Below are 16340 nucleotides of genomic sequence, written 5' to 3' on the forward strand. Positions count from 1 at the left end.
ATTGCAACAAAGTAAAAAAGATGCAATAAGAAGAGCTTTGAAAACAAAAGAGGAAAAACAACCAATTGAAATCTCTGCAACAAATTTTATTCTTTTTTTTCTGATGTATAAATATTTTCCCTTTTTTCTAGAAACAAATAACCCCTCGACTGAAAATAATAATAAAAAAATAAAATAATAACAAAAATATGATGCGACCAGCTGCCTGCAGCAGTGTCATAAAATATCTACCTTGACAATAAACTATGAACACCATTATCCTCGTTGTGGTTGTCATTTTCTAAATAAATGTGCATAAACATTGCTCGTTAATTTCCACATAACAACAAAACAAGGGGTTTCTTTCCTTTGTTTTCCTTGTAGTCGTCGTATTGTTATTAACGTTGTTATTGTCGTGCGTCACATTTCCAAAAGGTATTTTTAGTTGAGTCTTCTTTCAAAGTTGAATTTCAACGTTTTCCCCGCAGTCTTACCCAATATAAGCCAAGTTTATTTGAGACGAGTTACCACCAACAACAACAGCAGCAGTGCTAAATTACAACAAAATATCATTTCCATCATTATGATCATGATTACCATAAATCCAGAATATTAACCATTTTCCATTTAAGATCAACTCATCTTTCCAAATGTGTGTTGCAGCATCAAATATTTAACCAGTTCATATTCATTATCATCATTATTGTCGTCATCAATAATAAATAGCACACATTACTGTAAAATTCACAGCACACACACACATTAACGCGAGCAAATAATGGTTTAATCTTTAAAGCTTGAAGTTAACATGGTCAAACAAACCAGCCGCTATTACGAGAGGGCACATGAAATGAGATATAAGGTATCTGTAAATGTGTATGAATCATTTAATCACTAAATATTCCAATCTTCAACCCCATCAAGAAAACATATCTGGATTTACCTTACTGATACTGAAATTGATCATCGGTTTCTGAAAATATTCTGTAAGTCTAAATAACATTGTTTCTTTCTTCCGTTTGAGTACCAAATATTTAGAGTTCAGAAAAAAACATTCTACTAACGACACAATGAACAACATAATATCGGAAGTTGTTGTATCGGAACATTATTTTGAGCTGGACGTATGACCTTTGGTGACAAATTGTGAGTAGCATTTATATATAATTAAAATTGGTTTCAAATTAGTTAGTTTGTAAAGGTTTTTGACTTTTCGTTATCCTTTTTTGTTCTATGAAATTTGAAACCCATCTGCATTTCATCTTGAAATATCTTCGGAAATTTTTCACAATATTTGGGTACAAATTAACTGCAAACATTAGTAGAAGATTGACGATTGACGGATTTCTATGTTCAAGTATTTCGAAAGAAGTAACGTTCCAACATTGGTAAAATCTCAAGTGATTGAACGAAACACAATTTGAGACGATTTTGTATCAACTTTCAACTGTTTTAATTATCAATATGGCTAACAACGAAAAGTCCATTGGTGAAAATATCCATGCTCCTAAGAAATCCTTCTTGTTTTTCTGATCAAGTGATTACCTAATATTCGAAAAAATAGACAAAAAATAGTGACAAATTATTATACAAACAGATGTCAAAAGGCGCAAAATTGTGGGGTACCCCACAATTTTCGGTATTTTGGGGTTCTTCAGCGCGTTTTTCAGCCGAATTCGCTGAAATGTGCTACATTGAGTTCTTATTGGGTCCTAAATGTCTCCACAAAAAATTTTAAATATAGGTCCACTTTTTCTGGTAACCCTTATATAACGGTACCTCCCAATTTTCAGTATTTTGGGGGTTTTTCTCGTATTTTCGCCGAATTAGCTGTAATTTAGTATTTTTAGCTCTTAATATGTACCAAATCTCTCCACACCCCCCATATTTAATGGTACCCCCAATTTTCGGTATTTTGAAGTTCTTGAGCGCGCTTTTCAACCGAATTTGCTGCAATTTGGTATTTTGTAGTCGTATATGGTAACAAATCTCTCTACCAATTAGCAAAAGCAATTCAAACTATTATTTTACATTAGAAAAAGTGCCACATTTATAAAATAAAAATAAACAAAAAGAAAAATAAAATAAATATTGTGAAAAAAAGGTAAATGCAATTGACAAGGGAAAAAAGGCACTAGCAACAACGGACAAAAATAATATTAATTTATTTTTAATACCGAGTTTTGTAATAAAAATGTTCTTAACTTGTTTTATAAACGAAATGGGGTATTGATCAATTGCAACAAAGAAGAAAAATTGCAACAAAGTAAAAAAGATGCAATAAGAAGAGCTTTGAAAACAAAAGAGGAAAACCAACCAATTGAAATCTCTGCAACAAATTTTATTCTTTTTTTTCTGATGTATAAATATTTTCCCTTTTTTCTAGAAACAAATAACCCCTCGACTGAAAATAATAATAAAAAAATAAAATAATAACAAAAATATGATGCGACCAGCTGCCTGCAGCAGTGTCATAAAATATCTACCTTGACAATAAACTATGAACACCATTATCCTCGTTGTGGTTGTCATTTTCTAAATAAATGTGCATAAACATTGCTCGTTAATTTCCACATAACAACAAAACAAGGGGTTTCTTTCCTTTGTTTTCCTTGTAGTCGTCGTCTTGTTATTAACGTTGTTATTGTCGTGCGTCACATTTCCAAAAGGTATTTTTAGTTGAGTCTTCTTTCAAAGTTGAATTTCAACGTTTTCCCCGCAGTCTTACCTAATATAAGCCAAGTTTATTTGAGACGAGTTACCACCAACAACAACAGCAGCAGTGCTAACTTACAACAAAATATCATTTCCATCATTGTGATCATGATTACCACAAATCCAGAATATTAACCATTTTCCATTTAAGATCAACTCATCTTTCCAAATGTGTGTTGAAGCATCAAATATTTAACCAGTTCATATTCATTATCATCATTATTGTCGTCATCAGTAATAAATAGCACACATTACTGTAAAATTCACAGCACACACACACATTAACGCGAGCAAATAATGGTTTAATCTTTAAAGCTTGAAGTTAACATGGTCAAACAAACCAGCCGCTATTACGAGAGGGCACATGAAATGAGATATAAGGTATCTGTAAATGTGTATGAATCATTTAATCACTAAATATTCCAATCTTCAACCCCATCAAGAAAACATATCTGGATTTACCTTACTGATACTGAAATTGATCATCGGTTTCTGAAAATATTCTGTAAGTCTAAATAACATTGTTTCTTTCTTCCGTTTGAGTACCAAATATTTAGAGTTCAGAAAAAAACATTCTACTAACGACACAATGAACAACATAATATCGGAAGTTGTTGTATCGGAACATTATTTTGAGCTGGACGTATGACCTTTGGTGACAAATTGTGAGTAGCATTTATATAATTAAAATTGGTTTCAAATTAGTTAGTTTGTAAAGGTTTTTGACTTTTCGTTATCCTTTTTTGTTCTATGAAATTTGAAACCCATCTGCATTTCATCTTGAAATATCTTCGGAAATTTTTCACAATATTTGGGTACAAATTAACTGCAAACATTAGTAGAAGATTGACGATTGACGGATTTCTATGTTCAAGTATTTCGAAAGAAGTAACGTTCCAACATTGGTAAAATCTCAAGTGATTGAACGAAACACAATTTGAGACGATTTTGTATCAACTTTCAACTGTTTTAATTATCAATATGGCTAACAACGAAAAGTCCATGGGTGAAAATATCCATGCTCCTAAGAAATCCTTCTTGTTTTTCTGATCAAGTGATTACCTAATATTCGAAAAAATAGACAAAAAAAGTGACAAATTATTATACAAACAGATTTCAAAAGGCGCAAAATTGTGGGGTACCCCACAATTTTCGGTATTTTGGGGTTCTTCAGCGCGTTTTTCAGCCGAATTCGCTGAAATGTGCTACATTGAGTTCTTATTGGGTCCTAAATGTCTCCCCAAAAAATTATAAATATAGGTCCACTTTTTCTGGTAACCCTTATATAACGGTACCTCCCAATTTTCAGTATTTTGGGGGTTTTTCTCGTATTTTCGCCGAAATAGCTGTAATTTAGTATTTTGAGTTCTTAATATGTACCAAATCTCTCCACAAAAAATTATGAATATAGGTCCATTTTTTCGGATAGCCTCCATATAAGGGTACCCCCAATTTTCGGTATTTTGGGGTTCTTGAGCGCGCTTTTCAACCGAATTTGCTGCAATTTGGTATTTTGTAGTCGTATATGGTAACAAATCTCTCTACCAAAAATTATTAATATTCGCTCCTTTTTGGGGGTAGTCCCCATATAACCCCCTTTTTATACCCTCCACCATAGTATGGAGGGTATATTAATTTTGTCATTCCGTTTGTAACTTATCGAAATATTCAATTGCTTTATGCAAATTGCCCTACGCAAATTGATTTATGTTAATTGCTTTATACAAATGACGTAATCGGTCTGTATTGATGACTCATCCATCTCTTTTCCTCTTGGTGTGTTGTGTGATCATATTGTGTTCTCTCTCTTTCCCTCTTATTGTTTTATGCCGTACGTCTGTTCAATATTTTCTTTCGTCTTTCCACAATGTGGTGCATTTATAATTGATTTATGCTAATTGCTTTACGCAAATGACGTAATTGGTCCATCTCTTTTCCTCTTGGTGTGTTGTGTGATCATATTTTGTTCTATCTCTTTCCCTGTTATTGTTTTATGCCGTCCGTCTGTTCAATATTTTCTTTCGTCTTCCCTAATGTGGTCCGTTTGTACGACCTTGATGACCCTGAAAGTTTATTGGTCCCTGAAATCAATAGCGCGTGTGTCCCATATTTGTTCTTTCCCCCTTTGTTCCGTATATTTCCCGTAAGCTTATGTGTGTTTCCCCCTTTCCCTATCCACTTGTTTGCTTTTTTTGTCTTGTCCAATGCGGTCCATTCGTATGACCTTGATGACCCTGTATGAATACCGCTTGTGTCCCATATTTGTTCTTCCCCCCTTTCTTCCGTATTTTTTCTGTAAGTGTCCCCCCCTCTTCCCTATTCACTTGTTTTTCGTGATGCAGTGTCGCAGTGCGGCCACCGCTCTTATCTACACTTATCCCCCATCTCTACCCACTTGATTTTTTTGGTTGCACAATTTTGTGAAATACATGAAGCAGTGTCTCATATGATTGTCTATTGGAACAAGACTCAATCCGATCATGGGTGTCTTATCAGAAAGAATTTGTTTCTGTTTATTTGATGCATACTTGTTGTTGTTATTTTTTTTCCAATATGAATCCATTGTTTGTAGTTTGTTAGAATTTACAATATGTAATGTCTGTCCATTGAGCCAATTTGAATCTTAAGTCTCTTATCAGCAAGTGTTTGTTGCTATGGTTGGAGAGGCGCCCATCGGTCTATAGATTCTACCAAGAGCATATGTCTGCCCCACCATTGATTATCTCTAATATTATTATTGTTTCTAATATTTGAAGTAAGCCTGTCTCTTTAAAGTATTGATCAGGTGTTGGATGCACAAATGTTAGTTTGTTGTTTTACTCTGACTATTGAGTTGAATGCAACATACATTGTTTTTGTTGTTTCTAACATGAATTCAAGAACAATATTTGCAAGATCATTATTTCATGACATTTTAATTTTCTTTATTTTAATTTATTTTTATAGTTGTCAATGTATTTCATTTGAAAACTATACATTTTCTAGCATAAGCGTAGATGGTGAATAAATATATTTATGCATATTGAGAAAATATAATAAAATATTCTGACTTTGTAGCTTGAACTGTAAACATTTTGTAATAAACTATAAAATATTAAATACTTGTAACATGTCGTCTGCTTTTGCTGCTGGTAAAGAAAATATTGAAAACATGGATAAATTTGGTTTGAAGAGTCCACGTAAAATTCTTGCCGAGAATGTTAATAATGTACGTAAAATGTCCATTGGTACTGATGAACCCGTACCCAACAAGGAAGCAACAACAAATACCACTACTACAAGCAATGTTGCTGGCACGTCTTTGGCCAACCGACCTGCTGTTCCCTTTGATCCGTCTATTGAACCCCTGCTAAAGGAAAATCCCAAACGTTTTGTTATATTCCCAATACAATATTTGGATATTTGGCAGATGTACAAAAAGGCTGAAGCTTCATTTTGGACCGTGGAAGAAGTTGACCTCTCCAAAGATTTAACAGATTGGGAAAAACTAACAGACAATGAACGCTTTTTCATTTCCCATGTTCTGGCCTTTTTCGCCGCCTCCGATGGCATTGTTAACGAGAATTTGGTTGAACGCTTTTCACAGGAGGTCCAAGTGACAGAAGCCCGTTGCTTCTACGGCTTCCAGATAACCATGGAAAATGTTCACTCGGAAATGTATAGCATTCTTATCGACACATACATCAAGGAACGCGATCAACGTGAATATCTATTCAATGCCATTGAAACAAAATGTAAACATTTTGTAATAAACTATAAAATATTAAATACTTGTAACATGTCGTCTGCTTTTGCTGCTGGTAAAGAAAATATTGAAAACATGGATAAATTTGGTTTGAAGAGTCCACGTAAAATTCTTGCCGAGAATGTTAATAATGTACGTAAAATGTCCATTGGTACTGATGAACCCGTACCCAACAAGGAAGCAACAACAAATACCACTACTACAAGCAATGTTGCACGTCTTTGGCCAACCGACCTGCTGTTCCCTTTGATCCGTCTATTGAACCCCTGCTAAAGGAAAATCCCAAACGTTTTGTTATATTCCCAATACAATATTTGGATATTTGGCAGATGTACAAAAAGGCTGAAGCTTCATTTTGGACCGTGGAAGAAGTTGACCTCTCCAAAGATTTAACAGATTGGGAAAAACTAACAGACAATGAACGCTTTTTCATTTCCCATGTTCTGGCCTTTTTCGCCGCCTCCGATGGCATTGTTAACGAGAATTTGGTTGAACGCTTCTCACAGGAGGTCCAAGTGACAGAAGCCCGTTGCTTCTACGGCTTCCAGATAACCATGGAAAATGTTCACTCGGAAATGTATAGCATTCTTATCGACACATACATCAAGGAACGCGATCAACGTGAATATCTATTCAATGCCATTGAAACAATGCCAGCTGTCAAGAAGAAAGCTGACTGGGCCCTATCATGGATTGCATCAGAATCGGCCAATTTCGGTGATCGTGTCATCGCCTTTGCCGCCGTTGAGGGCATCTTTTTCAGTGGCAGTTTTGCCTCCATCTTTTGGCTTAAGAAGCGTGGCCTTTTGCCCGGCTTGACATTCTCCAATGAACTGATTTCTCGTGACGAAGGTTTGCATTGTGATTTTGCCGTCTTAATGTTCAAATATCTGGTACAGAAACCTAGCCGAGAGCGTATCATTGAAATCATCAGAGAGGCTGTTAAAATTGAACAAGAATTCCTGACAGAAGCATTGCCCTGCAACTTGATTGGTATGAACTGTGAACTAATGTCGGAATACATTGAATTTGTGGCCGATCGTATGCTGGTTGAATTGGATGTTGGCAAAATCTACAATACCAAGAATCCCTTCCCATTCATGGAAATGATTTCCCTGGATGGCAAAACAAATTTCTTTGAACGCAAAGTAGGTGAATATCAAAAATGGGGTGTGACAGCCAATCGTTTGGACAATGTTTTCACATTGGATGCTGATTTCTAAAGCTGCAATTTATTTTGTGACACCATGCCCCAATCTCACTTAACCTTTCTTGTATGTAGTATAATTAAGCTTAATTTTTTCATAATTTGTCCTATATATAAAAATATCTGTATTTGTGTATTCTAAATCTAAATTAGTTTGTAAGAAGACGTCATCCATCATTATTAATTCATCAAAAATATGGCTCACGGACCAATATTTTTTGTGGACAATTTTTTATCTTCATTTTACCCATTTTATTATATATTGATCTTAAAGCAACTTCACCATATCGATACTTTTTAGAAAGCAGTAGAGAAACATTGATAGAAAACTAAGCATTCTTTCCAGTCTGTTTCCATTTCAAAATTGCATTACAAATCTGCATTTTGTTTGATTTGTTTGATTGTGAAACCCGTTAAATTATACATTTTTATAAAACAAAAAAAGGCATTCATATCAAACATAGTTTTTACCACCATTTATGGAAATAATTGCAACTTGTACATATACAGTATTTTTCGGTTAATTGCACATCAAAATTTGCACAAATTTTTGTTCAATTAACCGAGGAACCAATTATCCGAACCCGCTAACTTTGAAATGAAATATTTTTGACCCATCATGTGGTTCAATTAAGCGTGGAAACCAATTAACCGTAGGTTCAATTAACCGAAAAATACTGTATACTTTTTTTTATTAAATTTATACATATTATTTACTTCTTAAAAAAATGATTTTATCAAAATTTATTAATATATAATATAATTTATATAATATAATTTATTAATATATAAGAACACAAAATGAAAACGTACCTAAATATAATAGGTGAATTGTTAACAAACTATTTCTCTTTCTTACTAATACTTTGTTCTATGATAATCATGCTGCAATTAAATTTCTATGATAGAAAATACTAGATTTTGGGAAGCATTATATGATTGATCCTTATCAATCAGTTATTTAATGTAAACAAATATAATGTTTAAAAGCGAAGGCAAATTTGAAAAATGCATTCAGTTTAAAAAATCTCCATATTAAGTGAAATTGAAAAATAGTGAAGAAAATGGAGCTGAACAACCAATATTTGAACGTTTTCATTGAGGAGGAAAACGAACATTTAGAAGCATTCGACAGAATAATAAAAGGTTATGAACAAGAACAACAACAACTCAACAGAGCGAAACAAGGAGAGCTGGAATCCATAACAAATAAACTTAAGATTGAAGATGGATTCGATGGAGGGAGCAGCAGCAGCGATGAGTACACACAGTCGCAGGAAACGGAGTCCACAACATTAGACGATGAGGAGGACATCGGAAATGAAGAGGGCAACTGGAATGAGGAGGACATAGAAAGTTACCCATTCATACCTGAAGGACAATCCCTATGGACACTGGATCCTAATGATCCATGGTTTGAAGATTAGAAATATTATTATAAAAAAATAAAGAAGTAGTTATTGATATAATATTTTCTTCTCTAGATATAAGTTTTAGTTACGCTAAGTTTAAGCTATAGTTATGTAGGTTCGATTGATTTGTGTTAACAATAAAAAAGATAAATAAAATAAACGAAATAAATGTTTGATTACGTTTAAGTTGGGTTTTTGTTAAATACACTTAACACAAAGTTTTATAGTATTGCATAAACTCAATATATACTGCATTAGAATTCTAAATCATCAATTTTGTCTATTGAACATGGAACATAAAGAACAAACAACTATGAAAATTAAAAATTCATAATATATTAATCGTTTTTAAAGTGGTATAAAGCAATTTTTTCTTATATGGATATATAGAAAGGTTTGGTTTGGGTTTGATCTGTTTCAAAATAAAGTTAATTGGTATTATTTTGTTTGTGGCTTTGTATCCTTAAACATGATAGAATATAGAATGTAATATATTTTTGAAAACTTTTCTATAAAACCAAGATTTGTATCAGAATCTAAAATGGACTTAAATCCAGTTCAAAATATATAGTCACGATTTTTGAGTCTGCTGCATGTATGATCATAATATCGTATATGTTAACTAGAGTTAAAACAACACAAAAATAAAAATGCATTCATAACATAAGACTTTTTCCATACCTATGCAAGCTAGCTATGAATTAAAAAAAAATTAAGTTAAAAAATTAATAAGTAGTAATATTAATAAGATTTTTTATTTATAAATTTATATATCAAATATGTATAAAACATGTGTAAAAAGTCAACTGAAATATAAAAAAATATCAATAGTTAAAAGTTAGTATTACTAACGTAAAATTTTCAAAACTAGATGGCGTGGTTTGAGTTCAATGGGTTCTGGTTGGTTGTTTAACATTAAAATGGGTTCATTTTGGGTTCGGGTTGGGTTTAGGTTGGGTATGTTGATTTATAGTACATTAGATATAAATTTGTTGTAGGTTCCTTTGGTTGCATCATAAATTACCCATTTACCCTTTGGCTTGCATTTGATTAAACAAGTATCATGTTATTTTTTGTGTATATTTATTAAATATATTTAATTAGTATTGTTAGCAATAATATTAAAGTAACATGTTAATATTTTGTGATGATATGCACTTTTATCCTTTTTATGCACACATTAATTTCTAAATAAAACAGATATTTCTAGGTGAAGAGTATTTTACACCAATAGTAGGTATCGAAAATACAACATTTTAATCAGTTAAATTTGATACAATAAATGTTTTATTTTAATATTCCCATTTTTGAAAGAAGTTATAAATGGTATATTTATAGTAAGCAAAAAATAAGCTTGGAATTTTTTATATATTTTATAAGACTTTTCCGTACCTATTCAAGCCTGGTTATGAGTTAAAGAATAGAAGTATAGAATTTAAAAAAATTGATAGCTAGTAATAGTAAAAAGATTTTTTATTTATAAATTTATATATCAAATATGTATAAAAACATGTAAAGAAAGTCAACAGAAATATAAAAAACAATAAAAATTTATCAATAGTTAAACTTCTTAATATTAGTGCCGTAGTGGAATTTATCATTTCGTTGGGGTGATTTTGATCTCTAATAGCAATATGATGTGCTCCACATATATCAACATTATTTTCAGGTAAACCTCTATTTAGTTCCCCAGAATTTATTGCTGTATTGTTGGTTAAATTTCTTCTCATCAGATCACAGCTACTTGACAAACGTGCATGTTCGACAACTGGGGAATCCCTTCCTTTCCAACAGCAAATTTCAACTCCACAAAAATAGCATACTACCCTATCTCTTTCCCCAGTATAATAAAATCCAATCATAGCCAGCTCTTTGGGTTCCGGAGTTTTCAAGGGCCAGGAATTAAACGTTTTCAATCGTTCGTCTTCATTTTCAAGATTTGCTTCAAGGAAGTTGAATGGTTTTAAATTTGAGAAATTCATCTTTACTGTAAAACTTAAGATTGAACACTAAATAATAATTTCAAAAATCAGTTCCATTTTTATAGAAATAAGCAACAACATATGTTTATGTATTCATTATGTTTTTAATTTTAGTATTTTTCTAATGTACTTAGCACTCTTCTTCATATTGAACATAGAATAAATCGTTCGGTAAAAAAAGTCTTTTAATTAGAATTTGTATTTATTATATTGACCCATGTATGTATTATTTCCTTTGTATATATTATCATTTCATAGTAATAGGAGTATGTATCAGAGTATGGTATAATTATAGAAGGGCATGACATAATTACACATTAAGACATATGATTCCATTTTTAAAAATTCAGCTTTCAAAATTTACACGTGATTGTAATAACTACAAAATAATTTATTTTCTGCCACATTTTAAAGTTTCTTGCCTTTATAATATATATATATATATATATTTATAATATAAATATATAAGTTTTAAAATATATAGTCAAATCTTGAGAACAATGTGCATAAAAAATGTGATATGAATTTTATTGATTATAAGTTCATATTAAAAAAAAATATATTTATACATAGCATGTGTTATTATAAAAACAATAGCCATACAAATTTAAAAACTTTAGAAAATAAATATTTTTATTTTTTTATATGCATATAATATTATAGAATTGTCTAATAATTATATAATTAATATATTATGTCTGCTTCCCGTAGTTCTTCAATAATAGAAACTATCTCATTAGTATAATCATCATTTCCTGATTGATGCAATTCCAATAACAACTTTAGTCTTTCAACTAATACGTTTGGATCATGCCAGAATACATATTCCGGTTTTGCAAGATTAACTTTCATTAGACCATCCCCACTATGTGTACCGCCAATCAATTTTTTTATAATATTCTTATATTTGTAGCCTTTGTTTGACTTTACTCGTGCATTAGGATTATAATCCACTTTGTATGCATTTGAATCCAATAAAATTTTCTTATAAATCTCCAGTTCGGAAGCATCATAATTTTTTGGCTTTTGATGAAATAGAAGTTCAAACAAGCCTGGCGTAAGTGCCCAATGTTGGTTTCCAATGATAATTTTTTCATTCTTCAGTTTTAATGGTTTATCTCCAAATTTCCACTCTCCGTTTATGTCTTTATGTGGACCATATACAGTATCTAGTTTATTAATTTGTTTCAAAAATGAAATATTCATGTTTTCCACATCTTCATCATCATTTTCAGAATAGAATGTTTCGTCTCGTGTTTCATTATAGTTATTAGGTTGGTATTGTGTATAATCTAAATTGAAATCGTCCTCTTCTGATGTATGTGGTTTTATTTTATCTTCTTTAATTTCATGTATATAGCTCTTGTTAGGAGTACTAGTATGTGGATGTTCCTTGAACCCATCTACATTTTCAGCATTGTGTATCAAATAATTAGGAATATTTTCACTATTTATTTGAACTAATTTTTGTAGTTCTTCTGTTATGGGTTTAAATGTTCTATTCAGTTCTGCCGTTTTAACATCCTCTCCCATTTTGATGCTTTGGAATTTTTTCTTCAGTTCATTTCGGGAACGAACAAGTTTTTTTAACAAATGTTCGTTTTCCATGGTTTCTGTTATACTATTAACCCATGACTTATCTATACTATATAAATATTGATTCCTTTGATTATTTATTAATATAAATAATATTGATATAATTAATTTAATGTTGCCATATTGTTCTGTTCATAGATTAGTGGTGATATAGAATATAAAATTGGCAAGAGAAAACGAGACTACGAATAATTTTTACAAGCCTATTTGTTGCTAACTGTAAATATACTTAAATAAAACATCTATTGTATCAAATTTTCGTAATTGATTTAAGTGTTGTATTTTCGATCCCTGTTTTATTTAAAAATGTATTTATGCATGAAAAGTGTAAAAGGGCATACCAACCTGCACAAAGGTTTATCATGACAATTAACATGTTACATTTATATTATTGTTACTAATATTAATTAATTATATTTAATAAATATTCACAAAAAATAACATGATACTTGTTTAATCAAATGCAAGCCAAAGGGCAAATGGACAGTTTATGATGCAAGCAAAGCAACCTATAACAAACCTGTACCCAATGTACCATAAATCAACATACCCAACTTAAACGATACCTATATGAACCCAGTTTAACGTTATAACAACCAACCAGAACCCATTGAACTCAAACTATACCATCTAGCATGGACAATTTTACGTTAATAATGCTAACTTCAACTCATGGAATGGGTTTGATATTTGTTTCCTTATTTTTGAAGGCAATACAAAGTAAAATCTTATAATATAGTTTTATTAAAATAAAACTATGAAAGCAATACATATTAGATACAATTTTGCTGTTCATTACCTTTAATGTACCTCTCATTTGCATTCAATGTCTACACAACATTTGTTATTTATTTATTTTTTTTTTTATATTTTCATGCGAAGATAAAATATATAAAAAGTCTATAGTCTATTTGTTGCTAACATTAAATATACCACCTATTACTTCATTCAAATATGGGAATGTTCAAACAAAACACCTATTGCATCAAATCTTCATAATTGATTTAAAGTGTTGTATTTTCGATCCCTACTATTCATTACTGTTTTTAATTAAATTAATTTGCATAAAAAGGGTAAAAGTGCAGCATTACTATTAACATGTTACATTAATATTATTGTTATCAATATAAATTAAATATATTTAATAAATATGCACAAAATAATAACATGATACTTCTTTAATCAAATGCAAGTCAAAAAGGAACTGTGTAATTTATTATGGAATCAAAGGAAACTATATCAAATCTGTACCCAATGTACTATAAATCCATATACCCAACCTAAACGAAACCCAACCCGAACCCAAATGAACCGAGTTTAACGTTAAACAACAACAGAGTCATATAGTTTTGAAAATTATACGTTAATAATACTAATATTTAACTATTTATATTTTTTTATATTTCAGTTGACTTTTTTTACATGTTTTTATACATATTTTATATAAAAATTTATTATTATTAAAAAATCTTATTATTAAAATTAATAGTTGTCAATTTTTAAATTCTATATTTCTTTAACTCATAACTAGACATTGTACTTCCATAGGTATGAAAAAAGTCTTATATTTTTAATGCTTTTTATGTTTGTTGTGGTTTTGTGTTACTTTTACTCATCTAGAATTTGGTGGAAAATATATAAAATTATCTGGAAAAACTGTTACAACATTTTTCCATAATACAAAATTTACTCAAACCGCACGAGGCAATGAAATAGATGACGTTTTAAAGGAACAGTTTGAAAAAAAAACCAAAATGTCAGAGTTTCAAGAACATGGTTCTGTCTTGGCTCTTTTAAACAATATTAGTTTGAAAATCAATATTAATAAATTTGCTCCAATATGAGGATCGCAATATATACCCACTCCATATGAGCTGAATGTTAGACAGACTTGTATAAATATTCCAAATAATGATATATATTGTTTCAAGTGGTGAATGATAGCTGATTTAGAATCAACACTACCACAACATCATATAAGAACTTCATCATTTAATGTAATTTACATTAGTTCGCGAATTATTATATTAAGGAGTAAAAAAAACGGAAAAAAGCAAGAAAAAAAATATTTTTACAAAAATATATCAATTCTAAATTCATAACTGCTCTCTACATTCAGCCTTTGAGTTTAAGTACGCTATGAATAACTTATTTAGAATATTTGAGTTTATTGAAAAAATTGGGATAATATTGATAATATATTATATGATCATGTAACAATAAAAAGATCTAAAAACACTGATCTTCTGTTTCATTTTTTCAAAATTTTATTTATAGAGTTTAAGGTGACAAATGTGAATACTAAAATAAATATGCTTGAAAATGTGTTAATGCTTTTCACACCGCAAACATCTACCCCTATTTTAGGAAGCATAACATCCAATGTGTTTGAATTAATAGGTTTATTGTTTGTAATACATCTTCTCATCAAAGGACACTTATTTGACCATCGTAAATGTTCTGCAATAGGACAATCAGCTTGTTTCCAATACATAATCTCAATGTGACAGAAAAAGCATTTGGTTAAATCTCCTTCTCCAGTATAAAATAGTCCAACAGCTGCCATTAGTTTAGGATCAGGATATGGTAAGGGCCAACAATCAAATGTTTTCCATCGTTCATTTTCATTATTAAGGAGAGATATCTTTATTGTAAAAGCTTCATTAACCAAATGTAATGTTGAAAAAATAATTTTCCCTAATTTTTAAAAATAAAACATCAGTTTTATTTTATATTTTTTATTTATTTTATTGTGTTAAATATGGTTGGTAAACGAAATTTGATTCAGTTTGCTTTAATTGTAGTCTATATAAATTATTTTCTTTGTCGCTTAATGAAAACTTCGATATGCTATATCCACCAGAACCCAACTCCTTTACATTATCATCCTTTAGTGCCAGAAACCGGGGTGGTAAATATAATATAGCATCTTCCAACTTCAGCACAATTCTATCTCCGTACTTAGTTTGGGTCCTATATGCATCATTGATTATATATTCCTTATTTTCATCCAATTCCTTAATTGTTATAATTCTCTTATAATTAAAGGAATTGAATAAATTGATTAAGTTCACGTTAGAAGCCATCTCTTTCCCTATATATTTCACACTGTTTTATATAAAAGTTTATTACCTTATTTATATTAAATCTAAATGTTCTATAGATGTTATTTACATGCAATTTTTTATAATTGTTTTCTTATTTATTCACACAAGCGAGCTGATTTTTTCACCTCTGGATTTATTCCATCCCAATGAATTGATTTGTTTATATGTTTTTATTATTTTTGTTTTAATATTGCTTTTAAAAATCTTGAGGAATATTTTGTATACAAGAGGCAAATATAAGGCAAACAAACTCAATAGACTACAGGCGACATATATTGAAAAACAAAAACAACATATAAACATCAAATTGATTGATTAAGATGACCACAGAATTCTAGGTACGCACGCATGTTGTTGATAAAAGCTAAAGACCGATGGGCGCCCAAAAATATGCTTCAATGGACAGACATTACATCTTGTAAATTATAACAAACTACAAACAGTGGATTCAATCTAGTTGTTCACTTTGGAAGAACCAACAACAACATGTATGCATCGAACAGATCAAAGAACTCATACACAGAAACAAATTCTTTCTGATAAGACACCCATGATCGGATTGAGTCTTGTTCCAATAGACAATCATATGAGACACTG

At 30.6% G+C, this 16340-nt stretch overlaps 2 protein-coding genes across 2 annotated transcripts in view; both read left to right on the forward strand.

The window, feature by feature from the left end:
• The window catches only part of LOC133331084 (uncharacterized), a gene marked incomplete at its 5' end in the record, with an annotated part of 39032 nt that extends 33939 nt beyond the window's left edge, over positions 1-5093 (forward strand). Inside the window, one exon of the mRNA XM_061539494.1 lies at positions 5037-5093. Coding sequence (XP_061395478.1) covers positions 5037-5093 — 57 coding nt within the window. The remainder of the gene's footprint in view (positions 1-5036) is intronic.
• A 710-nt stretch (positions 5094-5803) lies between these two features.
• Positions 5804-7702, forward strand: LOC133331083 (ribonucleoside-diphosphate reductase subunit M2-like). Its single transcript, XM_061539493.1, has 2 exons — positions 5804-6283; positions 6949-7702. Exons 1-2 carry the CDS (start codon positions 5804-5806, stop codon positions 7660-7662), a joined length of 1194 nt encoding a protein of 397 aa, XP_061395477.1. The 3' UTR covers positions 7663-7702.
• Positions 7703-16340: the final 8638 nt, after the last annotated feature.

Source organism: Musca vetustissima, unplaced genomic scaffold, assembly GCF_032173495.1.
Source record: "Musca vetustissima isolate MV318-11 ecotype Yass unplaced genomic scaffold, APGP_CSIRO_Mvet_v1 utg83610, whole genome shotgun sequence".
In the NCBI taxonomy this organism is placed as follows: Eukaryota; Metazoa; Arthropoda; class Insecta; order Diptera; family Muscidae; genus Musca; species Musca vetustissima.